Source organism: Phoca vitulina, unplaced genomic scaffold, assembly GCF_004348235.1.
Source record: "Phoca vitulina isolate PV1807 unplaced genomic scaffold, GSC_HSeal_1.0 scaffold29, whole genome shotgun sequence".
Classification (NCBI taxonomy): Eukaryota; Metazoa; Chordata; class Mammalia; order Carnivora; family Phocidae; genus Phoca; species Phoca vitulina.
In genome coordinates, this window is record NW_022589732.1 from 9115121 (window position 1) to 9132095 (window position 16975).

Consider the following 16975-nt stretch of genomic DNA (forward strand, 5'->3'; position numbering starts at 1 on the left):
CACTGTTTCCTTATTGATCTTCTGCTTAGATGGTCTATCCCTTGCTCTGAGTGGGATGTTAAAGTCCCTAACTAGGGTGCCTGGATGGCTTAGTTGGTTACGCATCTGCCTTCAGCTCAGGTCACGATCTCAGGGTCCTGGGATCAAGCCTCACGTCAGGCCCCCTGCTCATAGAGGAGTCTAATTCTCCCTCTGCCCCTCCCCCACTCATGATCTCTCTCTGTCTCTCTCTCAAATAAATAAATAAAATCTTTAAAATAAATAAAGTCCCTAACTATTATTGTTTTATTACCAATGTGTTTCTTTAATTTTCTTATTAATTAGTTTATATAATTAGCTGTTCCCATGTTAGGGGCATAAATATTTACAATTGTTAGATCTTCTTGTTGGATAGACCCCTTTATTATGATATAGTGTCCTTCTTCATCTCTTATTACAGTCTTTGGTTTAAAATCTAATTTGTCTGATATAGGGATTGCCACCCCAGTTTTCTTTTGATGTCCATTAACATGATAAATGGTTTTTCACCCCCTCACTTTCAATCTGGAGGTGTCTTTGGGTCTAAAATGAGTCTCTTGCAGACAGCATATCGATGGGTCTTGTTTTTTTATCCAATCTGATACCCTGTGTCTTTTGACTGGGACATTTAGTCCATTTACATTCAGAGTAATTATTGAAAAATATGAATTTAGTGCCATTGTCTTACCTGTAAAGTCATTGTTTCTGTATATTGTCTCTGTTCCTTTCTGGTCTTTGTTACTTTTCAGCTCTCTCTTCACTTAAAGGAGCCCCTTTAATATTTCTTGCAGGGCTGGTTTAGTGATCACAAATTCTTTTAGTTTCTGTTTGTCCTGGAGGCTCTTTATCTCTCCTTCCATTCTGAGCGACCACCTTGCTGGATAAAGTATTCTTGGCTGCATATATTTCCCATTTAGCACGTTAAATATATCATGCCAGTCCTTTCTGCTCTGTGGCCAGGTCTGCTGCCAACCTTATGTTTCTACCCTTGTAGGCTAAGGACCTCTTGTTCCGAGCTGCTTTCAGGATTTTCTCTTTATTTCTGAAATTTGCAAGCTTCACTATTATATGTCTAGATGTTGGCCTATTTTTATTGATTTTGAGGGGGCTTTTCTGTGCTTCCTGGACTTGAATGCCTGTTTCCTTCCCCAGAATAGAGAAGTTCTCAGCTATAGTTTTCCCCTCTCTCTCTTTCTTCTTCTTCTGGGATCCCAATTATTCTAATGTTGTTTCATCTTATGGTATCACTTATCTCTCGAATTCTGCCCTCGTGATCCAGTAGTTGTTTACCTCTCTTTTCCTCAGATTCCTTATTTTCCATCATTTTATCTTCTATATCACTGACTCTCTCTCCTGCCTCATTTATCCTAGCAGTTAGGGCCTCCATTTTTTTATTGCATCTCAGAAATAGCCTTTTTGATTTCGACCAGATTTTAGTTCTTTTATTTCTCCACAAAGGGATTGTCTAGTGTCTTCTATGCTTTTTTCAAGCCCAGTTATTATCTTTACAATCTTGTTTTGAATTCTAGTTCCAACATCTTACTTATACCCATATTTATTAGATCCCTAGCTGTGATTTCTGCCTCTTGTTCTCTTTTTTGGGGTGAGTTCTTCCATCTTGTCATTATGTCCAGAAAAGAATAGATGAAAGGGAGGTAAAATACAAATATAGCAACAATGACACCAGAAAAATATACACAAATCAGAAGAGAACCGAAACCAAAAAGAAAAGAAAAAGAAAAAAACTGAGAATAAAATCAAACAAGTAGAACAGAACAGAACAATAAACTGGATCCTGAGTGTATTTGGTCTGTTTATTAGAAGAAACTAGGTCCCAACATAGGCAAGAAAGAAAACCTCATATATATAGAAAAAATGTAGTTGAATACAATGAAATGAAGTCAAAAATGAAAAATATATATACAAACTGTAAGTGTAAAAATGAAAATTTAAAAAGACTTAAAAAATAATTGATAAGATAATAGTTGAAAAGGATAATAAAATATAAAACTGAAGGACTAAAGGATAATAACTATACCAGAAAAATATACACTACACTAATCAGAAGAGAACAGAAACCAAACAGAAAAAAAAAGGGGGAGGAGGGAATGGGAATAAAATCAGACAAGAAGTTGAACCAAACAGAACAGTAAGCTAGATCCTGGGTGTATTTTGGTCTGTGTGTTAGAAGAAACTAGAATAGGTCTCCCAGAATAAGTCAGAAAGAAAAACTTATATATATACAAAAATAAAGTTGAATACAATGAAAGGAAGCCAAAAATGAAAAATATATATATAAATTATAAGTGAAAAAATGAAAATTAAAAAAGACTTAAAAAATAATTGATAAAATAAGAAAATAGCTGAAAAGGATAATAAAATATAAAACTGAAGGGCTAAAGAATAATAAGAAAAAACCACTTCTATATACTTCTTTCCCCAAGAGCTGGAGTTTTACATTTCTGTATGATTGGCAAACTTGGTATTTGCCAGAAGTTCCTGCTGGTTGGTCTTCTGGGGGAGGGACCTCTTACCTGATTCTCAGGTGTCTTTGCCCCAGCGGAACTGCACTGCCCTTGTCAGGGGGCCAGGCCCAGTGTAAGTGGGCTCCAGAGCTGGTGGGGGGTGGGGATGAAAAATAGCTGTGCCCCAATCTCTAGCCCAGGAGCTGAAAGTTCATGTCCCCCGCTCTTCGGTGCACCCTCACAGAAAAGTGGTCAATCACTGTTGTCTCCTCAGTTTCCATACACACTCTGTGTTAACACAGCCTGTGACTGAGCATTTTTATCTCAGGCACTCCACCCCAATTCGAGTCTCCAAACTTTATGAACTCTTGTGGTGTGCATGCACACCACTCCTCCCAGGGTAGGGAGGGGGTTCTCACTGCAGTTCTGCCTCTTGCTGGGCTCCTGCTCAGAGAGCGTTAGATGGACAGGCAGTTCTCAGTTTATGGCAACACCAAGCAGTTAACTGGAGCCTGGTCTCACTGTTTGCAACTGGCTGCCCCACTCTAATGCCTGGGAACTCTGCTGCACTCGGGCACCCCCATTCTTTTTGTGACCCTGGGGATCCTGAGACCAAGCTATCCCACCTGGGATTCCGCCTGCTTCGCCTCCTGAGCGCCTTTCAGGTAAACTTCTAAAAGTTCTGATTTTGCGCTCTGCTGCTTATAACACTTTCTGGTACCCAGCTTACAGAGGCTCCTTCCCTCCAGGTTTATCTTCCAGGGTACTGCTTCAGATTCACATCTCCTCACCTCCTACCTTGCAAAAAGTGGTTGCTTTTCTATTTGTAGAATTGTAGCAATTCTTTTCTCAGATCTCTGGTTGATTTTGCAGGTTTTCAGAATGATCTGATAAATATCTAGCTGATTTCCAGGGACCAGATGAAACTAGGATCCCCTACTCCTCCACCATCTTGGAGGGTCTCCTTATTAGCAAGTCTTAAGTGACCAACTCTAATGTTCTACCTTTACAGAACAAATATGTGTTATGCAGTCACATACACGTACTAGCCTTTACAAGCCATCACCAAAATGAAGGCCATTTCCCTATTCACACCTGGTAACTGCATAGGAACAAAATCTTAAATGATTTGTGAGAATTCATTTAAAAATTTCACCAAATAACTTGGTGATACATATAAAAAACATCACTTGGCATGAGGGAAATACAAATCAAAACCACAATGAGATACCACCTCACACCTGTCAGAATGACTAAAATCAAAAACAGAAAAAACAACAAGTGTTGGCAAGAATGTAGAGAAAAAGAATCCTCATGCACTGTTGGTGGGAATGCAAACTGGTGCAGTCACTGGAAAACAGTATGGAGGTTCCTCAAAAAATTAAAAATAGGATTACCATATGATCCATTAATTCCACTATTAGGTATTTACCCAAAAAATACAAAAACAGTAATTCAAAAATTATAAACACCCTCATATTTATTGCAGCATATCTGCATTAGCCAAATTGTGGAAATGGCCCAAGTGTCCATCGATTGATGTGTGGATAAAGAAGTTGTCTATATATATATATATATATATATATATATATATATATATATGATGAAATATTATTCAGCCATTAAAAAAGAAGGAAATCTTGCCATTTGCAACAACATGGATGGACCTAGAGGGTATAATACTAAGTGAAATATGTCAGTCAGAGAAAGACAAGTACCATATGATTTCACTTAAATGTGGAATTTAAGAAACAAAACTAATGAACAAACAAAAAAAAAAACAGATACATAATTCAGAGAACAAACTGGTGGTTGCCAGAGGGAACATAGCAGGGATGGGTGAAACAAATAAAGGGAACTAAGAGTACACTTATCTCAATGAGCACTGAGAAATGTACAGAATTGTTGAATCATATTGTATACCTAAAACTAATATTACACTGTAGGTTAATTATACTTGAATAAAAAAAAAAAGAAAAAGGGATAATTTGTATTAGGAAGTATAATGTGTGGTAAGCCTATGGGAAGATCCTTCATAAATTTTGAGTAAAGGACAAAAAATTTAAATCTACAGATAGTGTAAGTTTTTTCAAGCTCTGCTTTAAGAACTCCAGTAAGTAAAATCTGGACTTGCATAATAAGTCAGAGAATCATGATGTATATTATGAAAGGATTACTGACTTCATGAAAGATTTTATCACACAATTTCTTAAATAGCTGCTTTTCTCATACATTTTGGTATTTTAAAAATAATTTCCTATTTGACAAATGAGCCACCATGTGTCTTGGGACAAGTCACTGAAATTCTCTTGGCTCAATTTCCTCATCTATATAATAAGGATGGTTTTAACCATGCTGCCTGCCTCACTCAGTTTTCACGACTATATAAAGGTACCTTGAAAGCTATATATACATATTTTTATGGCTGTTGCTTTTTTTTTTAAGATTTTATTTATTTATTTGAGAGAGAGAGTGCAGGCACAAGTGGGCATAGGGAGAGAGACAAGTAGAACCCCCATGGGGTTCAATCTCACAACCTCAAGATCAGGACCTGAGCCAAAATCAAGAGTTGGATGCTTAACCAACTGAGTGACCCAGGCACCCCACGTCTGTTGCTTTTAAGAGAGAATTGGGAAGGGGGGGTACTTTCCAAACTTTATTATTATTACTAAATATGTATTTTTTTATATTTTAGCAGTATCTTAAAAAGCAATTTTAGATGACATATTGCCTCTATAAAAATCAAATCTATCCTTGGTTCATGATCTACTTTTCTCATTTTTTAGTTCTTCTGAAGTTACATATTGTTATTTCCATGGTCTTCATACCTGGATTATGAGTGGCTCCAGTAGCTTCTCTACAGTGAATGTTTGTACCTGCAGATCCTGAGGATCAATATTCAGTGTGATTGGTGTTTCAGCCGACATGCTGCCTGTGCATAAAAATGAAAAGACACTTATTAATAAAGAAAAATACTTTCTAAAGGGAAGCACTAATGAAAATCATAGAGTACATGAGATTTGTACTCAGCACCTCTTCCTGATATCAGCTGTAGCCCTCAGAGGACCAGGGTGACAAGTCCACCAACAGAGAAATGAGATATTCCTTCCCCGTCTGTTCTCTGGTCGTGCGGTCTAACCTTAGATCCTCTAACAAATTAATCTATGTTAGTATGTTCATGACTAAAATAATAACCCAGGGTGGGTTTGCATTTGTTCAGGAGTCTTAAGTAAAAATGAATGGCCAAGTTGGTGAGACATATCTTACAGCATGCAAGTCCTCTGACTTCCAAAAAATCATGGCACTGAGGTAGCCAGCGCTCATATTTTGCTTGTTCTTGTTAATGATAACTCAGATGAGGAGCCAAGTAGGACTTTGGAAGATGTGATACATCTCTATTTGTTTGGGGAACTGTTTGAGGGTTTTGACTGAAGAAGAAAGTTGGGGGCAGTTTACTTTCCTATACAGAAAATAAACTAATTTAAATTGGCATAGTTATTATAAAAAGAGAGAAAGGATTGATATTTGGGCAAGACAAAATAAGAAAAAAATGACAAGCCATCTTTAAGGCATTAACATTAATCTTAAAATCAGTGAGATTTTTGCATAAGAATACATAGATATCTCAAATAACCACACGTGGCATACATATCATAACATATTCAAATTAAAATTGGCCATAAAAACTATTACCCAAATTTCCAAGTCCACAAATTTGTATTAACTTATTCACAGTCAAGTACTTACTAAAGGCTCACAGAGATAAGCAGTAAGAAACATGTATCACCTATATGTAACTTAGTCTGTTAAAAAATAAATAAATTTATAGTCGAAAGAAACATGTTACCATCAATACAAAAACCTTCCCACTTAGATATTACCCATTTTCTTCTATATTTGCAGGCAAGAAAACATAAGATTCCACCCCCAGAAAATATTCAGATATTCCCTATGGCACCCATGGAAACTAAAACAAAAATATTTAGGAAGTACTACAGTAGTCCCCCTTATCTAGAGTTTTGCTTTTTGTGGCTTCAGTTACCCACGGTCAATCATGATCCAGTCGACATATCATCAGAAAGTAAATAGAAGCCTCATGCTACATCACAATGCCTAGGTCATTCACCTCACTTCATCTCAACAGATAGGCAGTTTACCATCACCCAAGATGAAGACTGAGTACAATAAGATATTTTGAAGAAAAGAGAGAGACCATATCATATAACTTTTATTACAGTACATTGTTATAATTGTTTTATTTTATTAGTTATTATTATTAACCTCTTACTGTGCCTAATTTATAAATTAAACTTTATCACAAGTAGGGGCACCTGGGTGGCTCAGTCATTAAGCGTCTGCCTTCAGCTCAGGTCATGATCCGGGGGTCCTGGGATCGAGCCCCACATCGGGCTCCCTGCTCTGCGGGAAGCCTGCTTCTCCCTCTCCCACTCCCCCTGCTTGTGTTCCCTCTCTCACTGTGTCTCTCTCTGTCAAATAAATGAATAAAATCATAAAAACTTTATCACAAGTATACATGTGGGATAGGGAAGGGAGGAAGGAAAGAACGAGTACATATTTTCATGGTGTTTCTCTTATCCAGAATCAATGCCTTCAACACTCCTTTCCATCCCAGTGATTCTAGGAGAGAGGACTGTTCTTTTTTCTATACCCCTGCCTCCAACCCCAAGGGATACCAGAGTCTCAGGGAGGGGCCCATGTTCCCTCCCAACTGTTTCCCCTGAGAGTCTATTCCCATTCTCCTCCTAGACTTTGTCAACATCCATTGGCCTAGTTCCATATAATCAGCATCTCTTTGCTCATCAACCTCTCCCACTCTAGTGGATCCTTCCCTAGATCCATAAATGTGTTACTGTATATATTCCAAAGATAATCATGATCTCCACGTGTATGTGTAAGTGAAAAGGTCAGTGTTTCACAAGGCCTTTCCACACTGTACACCTGATACACATGCAGAGAGAGACAAACACATGAAACCATCCTGTAACTAAAATTAACTTTTATCTTGATGAAATCTAATTCTTAGGTTAATAACATAATTTTTTATTTATTGTTATTTTTTATTTGGTTTTGTTTTTGGGTGGGGGGAGCACCAAGGGAGAAGGAAAGAGAGAATCTTAAGCAGGCTCCATACCCAGCACAGAACCTGATGCGGAGCTTAGTCTCACAACCCTGAGATCATGACCTGAGCTGAAATCAGGAGTTGGATGCTTAACTGACCAAGCTACCCAGGAGCCCCCATAATTTTTTTTAAACAGAGGCAAATACTATAAAAGTTATACACCGATTTTTAACTGTGCAGGGAGGGGGAGTGTCAGTGCCCTGAATCCCCACATTGGTCAAGGGTCAACTGTACTATAAATGTTGAGAATTTAATATAAAACCCACCAACACTGTTGATTTCAGAAAGAGAGCACACCTTCTGAAATGTAGCACATTTCTACACACAATCAAATGGCCTGTGCAGGGCATCTTTGCCCCCTTTCAGACTATCGTGTTGTCCTGTCTTCAGTCTATCCTTAACTCTACCACAAGCCACTCATACAAAGTGCCTACAATTCTTTTACTTTTTAAAAGACATTTTTGCCTTGGAAAAAAATACTATTCAAATTGCATTAAGTGAAAAAATATTGCTTGAATTTCTTTTCAAATGAAAGAATAAATTACTGTTATTCTATGATATAAAGATATATGAAGCATTTGAAATATGCTTCAAGTAAAATATGTTCCTGTTGAAAAAAAAAAATAACTTTAACTAAGGGTCTCATTTAAAATAAAGCATATCAGAAGGGAGATGGGTGGGAGGATGGGTGAAACAGGTGAAGAGGATTAAGAGTACACTTATTGTGATGAGCACTGAGCAATGTATAGAATTCTTGAATCACTATACTATACACCTGAAAATAATATAACACTGTATGTTAACTACACTGGAACTAAAATTAAAAACTCAATTTTAAAAATCATGGGTTTAAAAAATAGAGAGAGAGAGATACAAAGCCATATGACTTAGGCCTTTACTACCTTGTTTTTCTTCCCTTTTCACTGGTTTTATTTCCTTTCTAAAAGTAAAAACATGATCTCTTTTCTCAGCTATTCATCTGAAATACAGAATATATGTTTCAAGAAAGGCTCCATCACTATTGCCAAGTGGTTTCTCTCAAATGCATTTCTAGGACTGAAATGTTTTGTTTTGGTTTGGCTTGGTTTTGGTTTTGGTTTTGGCTTTTTCCAATCATTCCACCTACCACTTTGATTCCCTCTAACAGAAGCAAATCTAAATTGACAAATAGGATACTCCCATGATGACCCTTCTGCATAGCTTGGAGCCATTACATACAATAAAGTATGTCCTTCAGTCTCCATAACACCATAGGGTTCTATCAAATGAGTACTCACAAAGGAGTTCATTTGTTACCCCTTTCATGATGGGTACTATCCCACACAAAAATCAAGTCAAGATTACTGACATTGCTTTGTTCTTTCATATCAGAGACAAAAGTAGAGGACACTGTTGTGAACTAAAATAAGATCTAAGGGAACTTTCACAGCCTTTAAAAACATGTGCTTTCACAGAAATCCATTCACAATGGATTTTCAAAGCTACATTGAGCACCAGAAATTGGAGGCAAAGAAAATAAAAAATAAGAATAAAAATTATTCACATCATAAATAATCCTGCTAGAAAAATGTTTTTCAACAAAGAGATAAAAGACAAACCTAATTCAGCCAAAGTATCTTCTAAATCTGTGATCATGTCTTTAATACACATTAAGTAAAGAAAGTTGTTGAGAAGTTCATTTTTTTCATGGAAAAATTATAAAATAATATACCAATAAGTCCTTGAAGAACCTTGGCTACATATAATTATTCTTCTTTGAATAAATGCTGTTTCTTATAAAAATCTTTTGGATCTTTTGGATCTGTCCTGTTCAGTAATCCTGATTGATTGGAGATCAGGGCAGTAATAGGCAGAAAACGGCAGAATTTTGCAAATGAAGTTAAAGCAAGGTCAAAGTCTGACAAATTGTTACCAAATTCTTATAGCAATACCACAATGTGAATCCAAAATAAAAATCCTACTAGGTTGTGGGTATTATAACCCAAGGTATGATCCATAAAATCTAAAGAGTTAGGGAGTACTTCTCAAATTCAAGAATAACTCTTGCAACATCCTTCATTTCAACAATGTACTGGACTTGGATGAATAGAAATGATGAGATACTCACTATACCATTAGATTCTGGGATTACTTTTTTTTTTTTTTTTTAATTTGAGAGAGAGAGCACACGAGCCAGGGAAAGAGCACAAGGAGGGGAGAGAACACAAGGGAGAGGAAAGGGCAGAGGTGGAGGGAGAGGCAGAGGGGGAGGCAGAGGGAACAGGACAAGCAGACTTTCACAAAGCAGGGAGCCCGGCATGGGGCTCCATTCCAAGAACCTAGGATCATGATCTGAGCCGAAGGCAGACGCTTAACTGACTGAGCCACCCAGGCGCCCCTGGGATTACTTTTATAAAGTTCTTTCTTATGTTGAATTGAAACCTGCCACTTTTTGACTTCTCTCCAATTGAGACTATTTTATAAAGTGGAAAAGGTACAGGTTTGAAGACAAAAAGACTATATTAAAATCCCAGTTTTCAGAATCAAAGGGAGGAAAACAAATCACTTGCAGCAGTAATAGATGTCTCCAGAGAGAGTCCTTAGGGTGGAGCACATGCACCCATGTGGATCCTTCCCTTCTTCCCACACTATCTTATCCACAATACCTGAATTTCCTTTATTCCACTTTATTCCCTGCTTGCAACTGAACTTACATCAATTTTAAATTCATTTAGTTTAACAAGCATTTCATTTTTAAATGCAGCTAACTCTGAGGTCATACAGTGAACATATTCAATCACGCATTAATATGAACTAGCTCATTACTCTCCATCTGACACCCATATATGTCATTCTCAAAGCACAAACCACATTGTATTCTAGTCATATCCTGGCAGCAGAAGAATGGGGTTTTTTTTGTTTTTGCTTTTTGGTTGTTTATTTAAGATTTTGTTTATTTATTTGACAGAGAGAGAGACAGTGAGAGAAGGAACACAAGCAGGGGGAGTGGGAGAGGGACAAGCAGGCCTCCCACCGAGCAGGGAGCCCGACATGGGGCTCGATCCCAGGACCCTGGGATCATGACCTGAGCCGAAGGCAGCCGCTTAACCAACTGAGCCACCCGGGCGCCCCAGCAGAAGAATGTTTGATCAGAGAGATGCACACAGAGGTCAATGGAAAATTTCAGCCATTTCCAAAATTTGCCTGGGGGTAGCCATTCCCTCACAAAGAGTAAAGAGAAAACTTTTCCACCTACTTCTCCCTGCTGTAACACATGATCCCCTCTCTCCAAATTCTGAAGCTCAGGCTCCTCTTAGTAAAGCTATAATCCTTCTACATAAGTTGACATGTTCTTATGGGATGGCTTAGAAACCTAATCATCTATAATACAGTTCCTACAGAAAAGTCTCTAATATGAAATACTTCGTTTTAAAAAAAAACTTTTTAACAGTTTGTAAGGTGACAGTTTATTCTCCTTTAAGATTATTAAATTCCATGTCAGAGTCATCAGACTTAGCTAATTAATATCTTTGTACTCACTTGTCAACTAAATTGTTCAATTCTTTTTTACAAGGATTACTGCAAACCCAAATCTCCCCATCATATACTTGGGCAATTAATATTTCTTTGCCCTTAAATGCAGAATTTTATTTTTTCTTCTTAACATTTCATCCTGCAGAATCTAGACTTTTGTCCCCACCGGTCAAAAATTAATATTAGAGAATCCAACATGTTAACACCTCCTCCCAGTTTTCTATTTACCCATTAATCATTCAGTATGAATTCTATAATCTCCAGTTAAATCACCGAACAATGAGAGCCAGGCATGAAAACTGATTTTGATACCACTAGAAATCTCTTTTCAGATACATGATGATCAAGTAATAAACACTGTAGATAAATGAACTTTTCAACCAGTTATTAATCACTTTTTGTGAAATAATCTACTTTCTCATCTAGTCAAAAAAACATGGGAGGATTTTTTTTTAATGTTTCAATGAAATAAAGACACCCTTTCCTTCCTATATAAGAATTCAATTTTTTAAAAAAAAATCTAGGGGCACCTGGATGGCTCATTCATTAAGCGTCTGCCTTTGGCTCAGGTCATGTTCCCAGGTCCTGGGATCGAGCCCCACATCGGGCTCCCTGCTTGGCGGGAAGCCTGCTTCTCCCTCTCCCACTCCCCCTGCTTGTGTTCCTCCTCTCACTGTATCTCTCTCTGTCAAATAAATAAAATCTTTAAAAAAAATAAAAAATAAAAATAAAAATAAATCTAGTTTGACATAACTGACTCCTGGAGAATTCACGCCAAATGCTAGCAATTACTGCCATTTATTTACATTTTAATTCTTCAGTTTCCCTACAGTTTGGTGCCTAGATGTCCAGTCTAATTTTAGAGGCCACCTTTTTTCCTCTTTTGAAAATAAAGGTATTTGCCCTTCTTCTGATTTCTGACAGGTCTGTTATTTCTTAGTGACTCCCAGGTTCTGTGATCACATTTACAGATCATTTTAGAATTAAGGGATATACTTTTTCAAAAGATACATAATTCAACCAATTTATAGAGACTAAGATAGCTCCTTTATTTTCATCATCTAGGGTTTCAATTCTTTTTTAATTAATTAAAAATTTTATTAAGTAATACAAGGTTCAACTACATATATGGTTAAAAACAAGTCTCTCTCCCATCCCTGTCCTCCGGCCCTAACTTCTCTCCCACAGGCAACTGCTATGGTCATTTTCTCATAGTTTCAGAGATATCATAGATAATACCAGCATAGAAGGGTTTAGTACAAATTCTGTATTTTAATACAAATTCTAACAGACCTGCCTCTTCCACTTAATTCAATTCCCCGGTACCGGTGTTTGTTCCAGCTTGCCCACATGACATCACAGTATCACAGCTTGTGTGTATTCCCTGTCAGCTGCTAATCTCACATCATCTGGTTCATGCACAGGACATACTCCTTCCTTAGGCTTTCTATTTCTCTTTCTCTCAGTCTATAACTTTGGAAGTCCCTTTTTCTTTCCTTCAGCATCCCTTCCAACCCTACAAAATGAGAATTGCTTTAGCCTTCCCAACATTATTTTTCCTAGTTCCAGCCATTCTCTTTTACTTGCCTTAAGTAATATGTCCCTTTTCCCATCTTTGATCCATATTCTTTTCAAATTTGTGCTCCCTACACAGAAACACTAGGATTTGGGGCCATTGATGTTATTGTTAAATGATTATTTATGAAGCACTACCCCAGATTCTGGTGAAAGAAAAAGTAGTGAAGCCAAGGCCCAGCTGGCTCTCTTGTTTCTTCATTTTTAATTCATCAAATTTCTCTTTGGTCACATACAGTCTCTTAAAATCATACTTACCATTAATCTAAAATTTCTGAAATTTGCTTCTCTTAACATCAAGGACACGTGTGTAACTGTGTCTAACAATGTTTTATTTACAACTGTCACCTCTACAATAAAACACTTTCTCCCAAACCAGTACTGTCCATAGACTTAGACAAGAGCTGCCCCACCCCAGATCCTCATGTTTTGGAAGAGTCCAAGGGACCAAGGTAATGTGCCCTTCCAGAACCCACACCTACCCTTCCTGACATGCTCAGGGTATCCAGTACCCCACCTCTCTGCTCAAGCAGCCCAAACCTATTTCCAGGGTCTATGCCAGCCTGTTTCTAGCATCCATCCTACCAAAAATAAATGACTCAACATGCCCATCCCTATACTTGAGAGGTGGCCAGGAGGCAGCTTCCCCCCAAAAATTATGAGTTTGATGGAATTTGTATGTGCAGGCTGGACTGTCCACTTGTACATGCTTGAGGCCTCTCAAATGCGAAACAGAGCCAGAAGAGAAGGGGGCAGACCACATATCAAGGGCAGGAGTGAGCTCCCCATCCACCACCTCATTCTAACAAGAAACTTCAAGGAATCCAAGAATTCTAACTCCAAATCTTGTCTTCCAGGTCATTTTGAAGGAGTATTTCTTAAGGTAGAAAGACAGGAAGATAGAACCTACCGTAGCAGCTTGTTAGCTTGATTTGTAACTTTCACGTATATAAGTGTGGTATGCAGGCCTCCCTTTATAGCTTCACTTTGCTCACTACAAATGTTAAACACAGGCCTGCCCAAAATTTCTAGCATTCCGTATCACCAAGTTCTTATTAATCAGATTTGCTTCTTTCATTGTTTTTTGTTTGTTTGTTTTAAAGATTTTATTTATTTATTTGACAGAGAGAGACACAGCGAGAGAAGGAACACAAGCGGGGGCAGGGGGAGGTGTGAGAGGGAGAAGCAGGCTTCCCGCCGAGCAGGGAGCCAGAAGCCTGCAGCGGGGCTCAATCCCAGGACTCTGGGATCATGACCCGAGCCGAAGGCAGACGCTTAACGACTGAGCCACCCAGGTGCCCCTGCTTCTTTCATTGTTTCCTCAATCTTCTAAAATGCATTTAACCCTGAGGTAGGGTTAAAAAAAAAAAATCATCAGTTATTCCACTTTTAAGAGAGGACTTCTTGAAATTTTCAAAATGTATCATCTCACTATGTTACTGTAACAGTTTTTTTTTAATATGTAGCAGGAAAATTCTTCACATAATAAGCTTCTGCAACAATACCACTTCTCTTTTCCTCTTTTTCTCCCTCATCCAAATGTTCTATTACTATTTTCTTAAGTTTATGGGTTTCCATGCAAGAGTATATATTCACCATATGTATATTTTTCTACTTTTATTAAAATTATTTATGGGGCGCCTAGGTGGCTCAGATGGTTAAGCGTCTGCCTTTGGCTCAGGTCATGGTCCCAGGGTTCTGGGATCGAGCCCCACATCAGGCTCCTGGCTCAGCGGGGAGCCTGCTTCTCCCTCTCCCGCTGTCTCTCCCCCTTCTCATGCTCTCTCTCTCTGTATCTCTGTGTCTCAAATGAATAAAATCTTTAAAAAAATAAAAATAAAATAAATAAAATAATTTGTGAACATTCAACATTACATTCATGAAAAAATAAATAAAATCTTAAATATTAAAAAAACACAACAGGGGCGCCTGGGTGGCTCAGTTGGTTAAGCAACTGCCTTCGGCTCAGGTCGTGATCCTGGAGTCCCTGGATCGAGTCCCGCATCGGGCTCCCTGCTCGGCAGGGAGCCTGCTTCTCCCTCTGACCCTCCCCCCTCTCATGTGCTCTCTCTCTCTCATTCTCTCTGTCTCAAAAAAAAAAAAAAAAACTTTAAAAAAAAAAAAAAAAAAAAAAAAAAAACACAACAGAAACATTCAGTTCAGGATTTATTGCTATCTATGATATTGTATTTAATTTGTATCTTTTTAGGTACCTATATTTATCATTATTTATTAATTATTGACCTTTTCCCATGTGACTTTCTCTGGATAATTACAATGCATAGTTATCTATTAACATGGTTTTTCTATGCCCTAATTATTGTCATACACTAACACACACACACACCCCGCTTTGATGGTTTTATCTGCAAATGGGTTTCTTTTCCTCAAGTTTAAAGTGCTTTGATTATGTCAACAAGTCTCCTACCAAAAATATCTTTAGACTTCATGAGATCTCATTTAGTGAAACTCTATTTAGTGAAATACAAAGAAGAAATTTTTTACAAGGTGCCAACCGCAACCATCATCACAAATATTAATCTTATCTAATACTCTACACTTCCAAAATATCAGAAAAAAATAGTGAGCAACTAGTGAAAGGTTTCCTACTCCTGAAATAATGTCATAAAAGAGAGCATTTATTTTGTCATTAGAAATTTATCTTGAGGGGCGCCTAGTTGGCTCAGTCAGTTAAGCATCTGCCTTCGGTTCAGGTCATGATCTCCCTCTCCCTCTGCCCCTCCCCCTGCTCATGCTCTCTCTCTTGCTCTCTCTCAAATAAATAAATAAAATCTTTAAAAAAAATTTATCTTGAGTGGATAGCAAAACTCTGTAAGCTTCATTTTCCCTAATCAGCACGCCCCGCTTTCAAAGGTTAGCAAAATGTAATTAGGAATAATGTGAAGGATTGGAACCAAACGTAGGTGACAAAAAAGAATACACACACACACACACACACAAGTTTAAATAAAGAAAAGGAAAGGGGGACACGGGATTTGCTGCACAATATTATCACAATTGATTTTATACAACTATCTTGGTTAGAGTGAAATAAAATGGAAAGAGGACAACTATAATAAAAAATTTCCACTACAATCTCTATACACACCTGTTTTCCAAGCCCACCTCCCTCCCCACCCCTATCCCACCCCCATGGTTCCAATGTCATCATTTCTGGCTTATCTGGCCCACCAAGAAAGAAGTACACACAGCTTTACTCACTTGGTAAACAAAAGGATCTCAGGTTTGTCAGAGAGTCAATAAAATCAAGCAATTGCCTAACATATATGATGGAGAAATAGTTGGGTTTCTTTCTTTTCAGATGTTCTTCCTACACTTTACAAATACTTTCCACACATTTTTTTGGAGATCAATAGTAAGTATAAGCTCTTCTACCTAGCCTTTTCATCAGTTATAGCAGCAATGGTGTGAGATCAGAGGCACCCCTAGACCATAGGGCATCATTCATTCATTCAACTTACATTTACTGAGTTTCTACTTTACACCAGTCAGAGGGTAGAGGGAGACCATAAACAATAAATATAATAAAAAGAAAATTGTTAGCACCATTAGAAAATGACATATACTATGAAAAAAAAAAAGAAAAAGTATAACAGAGTAAGCAGGATTCAGTGGAAGAGACATTGGGAGCAGACTGAAGTATTAAATAAGATCAAGATTAGCTTTACTGAGGACATTTGAGCAGATTTGATATGGTGAGGAAATTAGCCAAGCAGATGGCTGGGAGCAGAGCACTCCAGGCAGAGATAACAGCAAAAACTTGAGGCAGGAGAGTGCTGGCATATTAGCAGAACAGCAAGGAGGCCAATGTAAGTGGGGCAGAATGAGTTACAAAGAGGGGCGCCTGGGTGGCTCAGTCGGTCAAGCATCTGCCTCCAGCTCAGGTCATGATCCCAGAGTCCTGAGATCGAGCCCCTCATCGGGCTTCCTGCTCCGCGGGAAGCCTGCTTCTCCCTTCTCCCTCTCCCACTCCCCCTGCTTGTGTTCCCTCTCCGCTGTGTCTCTCTCTGTCAAATCAATAAATAAAATCTTAAAAAAAAAAAATGAGTTACAAAGAGCATAGTAAAAGAGAGATCGGAAAGGTAATGGGGTTGAAGGTGAGTGGCTATAGATCATGTGGAACCACATGGAAAATACACCAGGGGTTTGAGCACTAGAGAAACACGATCTGGTTTATATTTTGGAAAGATCACTCTGACCAATAAAATGAAGTATGAGGGGCAAGAGCAGATGCAGGGACACC

At 38.0% G+C, this 16975-nt stretch overlaps 1 protein-coding gene across 3 annotated transcripts in view; it reads right to left on the reverse strand.

The window, feature by feature from the left end:
• CTNNA3 (catenin alpha 3) overlaps window positions 1–16975 on the reverse strand; it is a 1817935-nt gene that overhangs the window by 1720398 nt on the left and 80562 nt on the right. For all 3 annotated transcript variants that reach the window (XM_032423981.1, XM_032423980.1, XM_032423979.1), the window contains exon 2: window positions 5312–5415. In XM_032423981.1, coding sequence (XP_032279872.1) covers window positions 5312–5410 — 99 coding nt within the window. In that variant the 5' untranslated portion in view covers window positions 5411–5415. The remainder of the gene's footprint in view (window positions 1–5311; window positions 5416–16975) is intronic.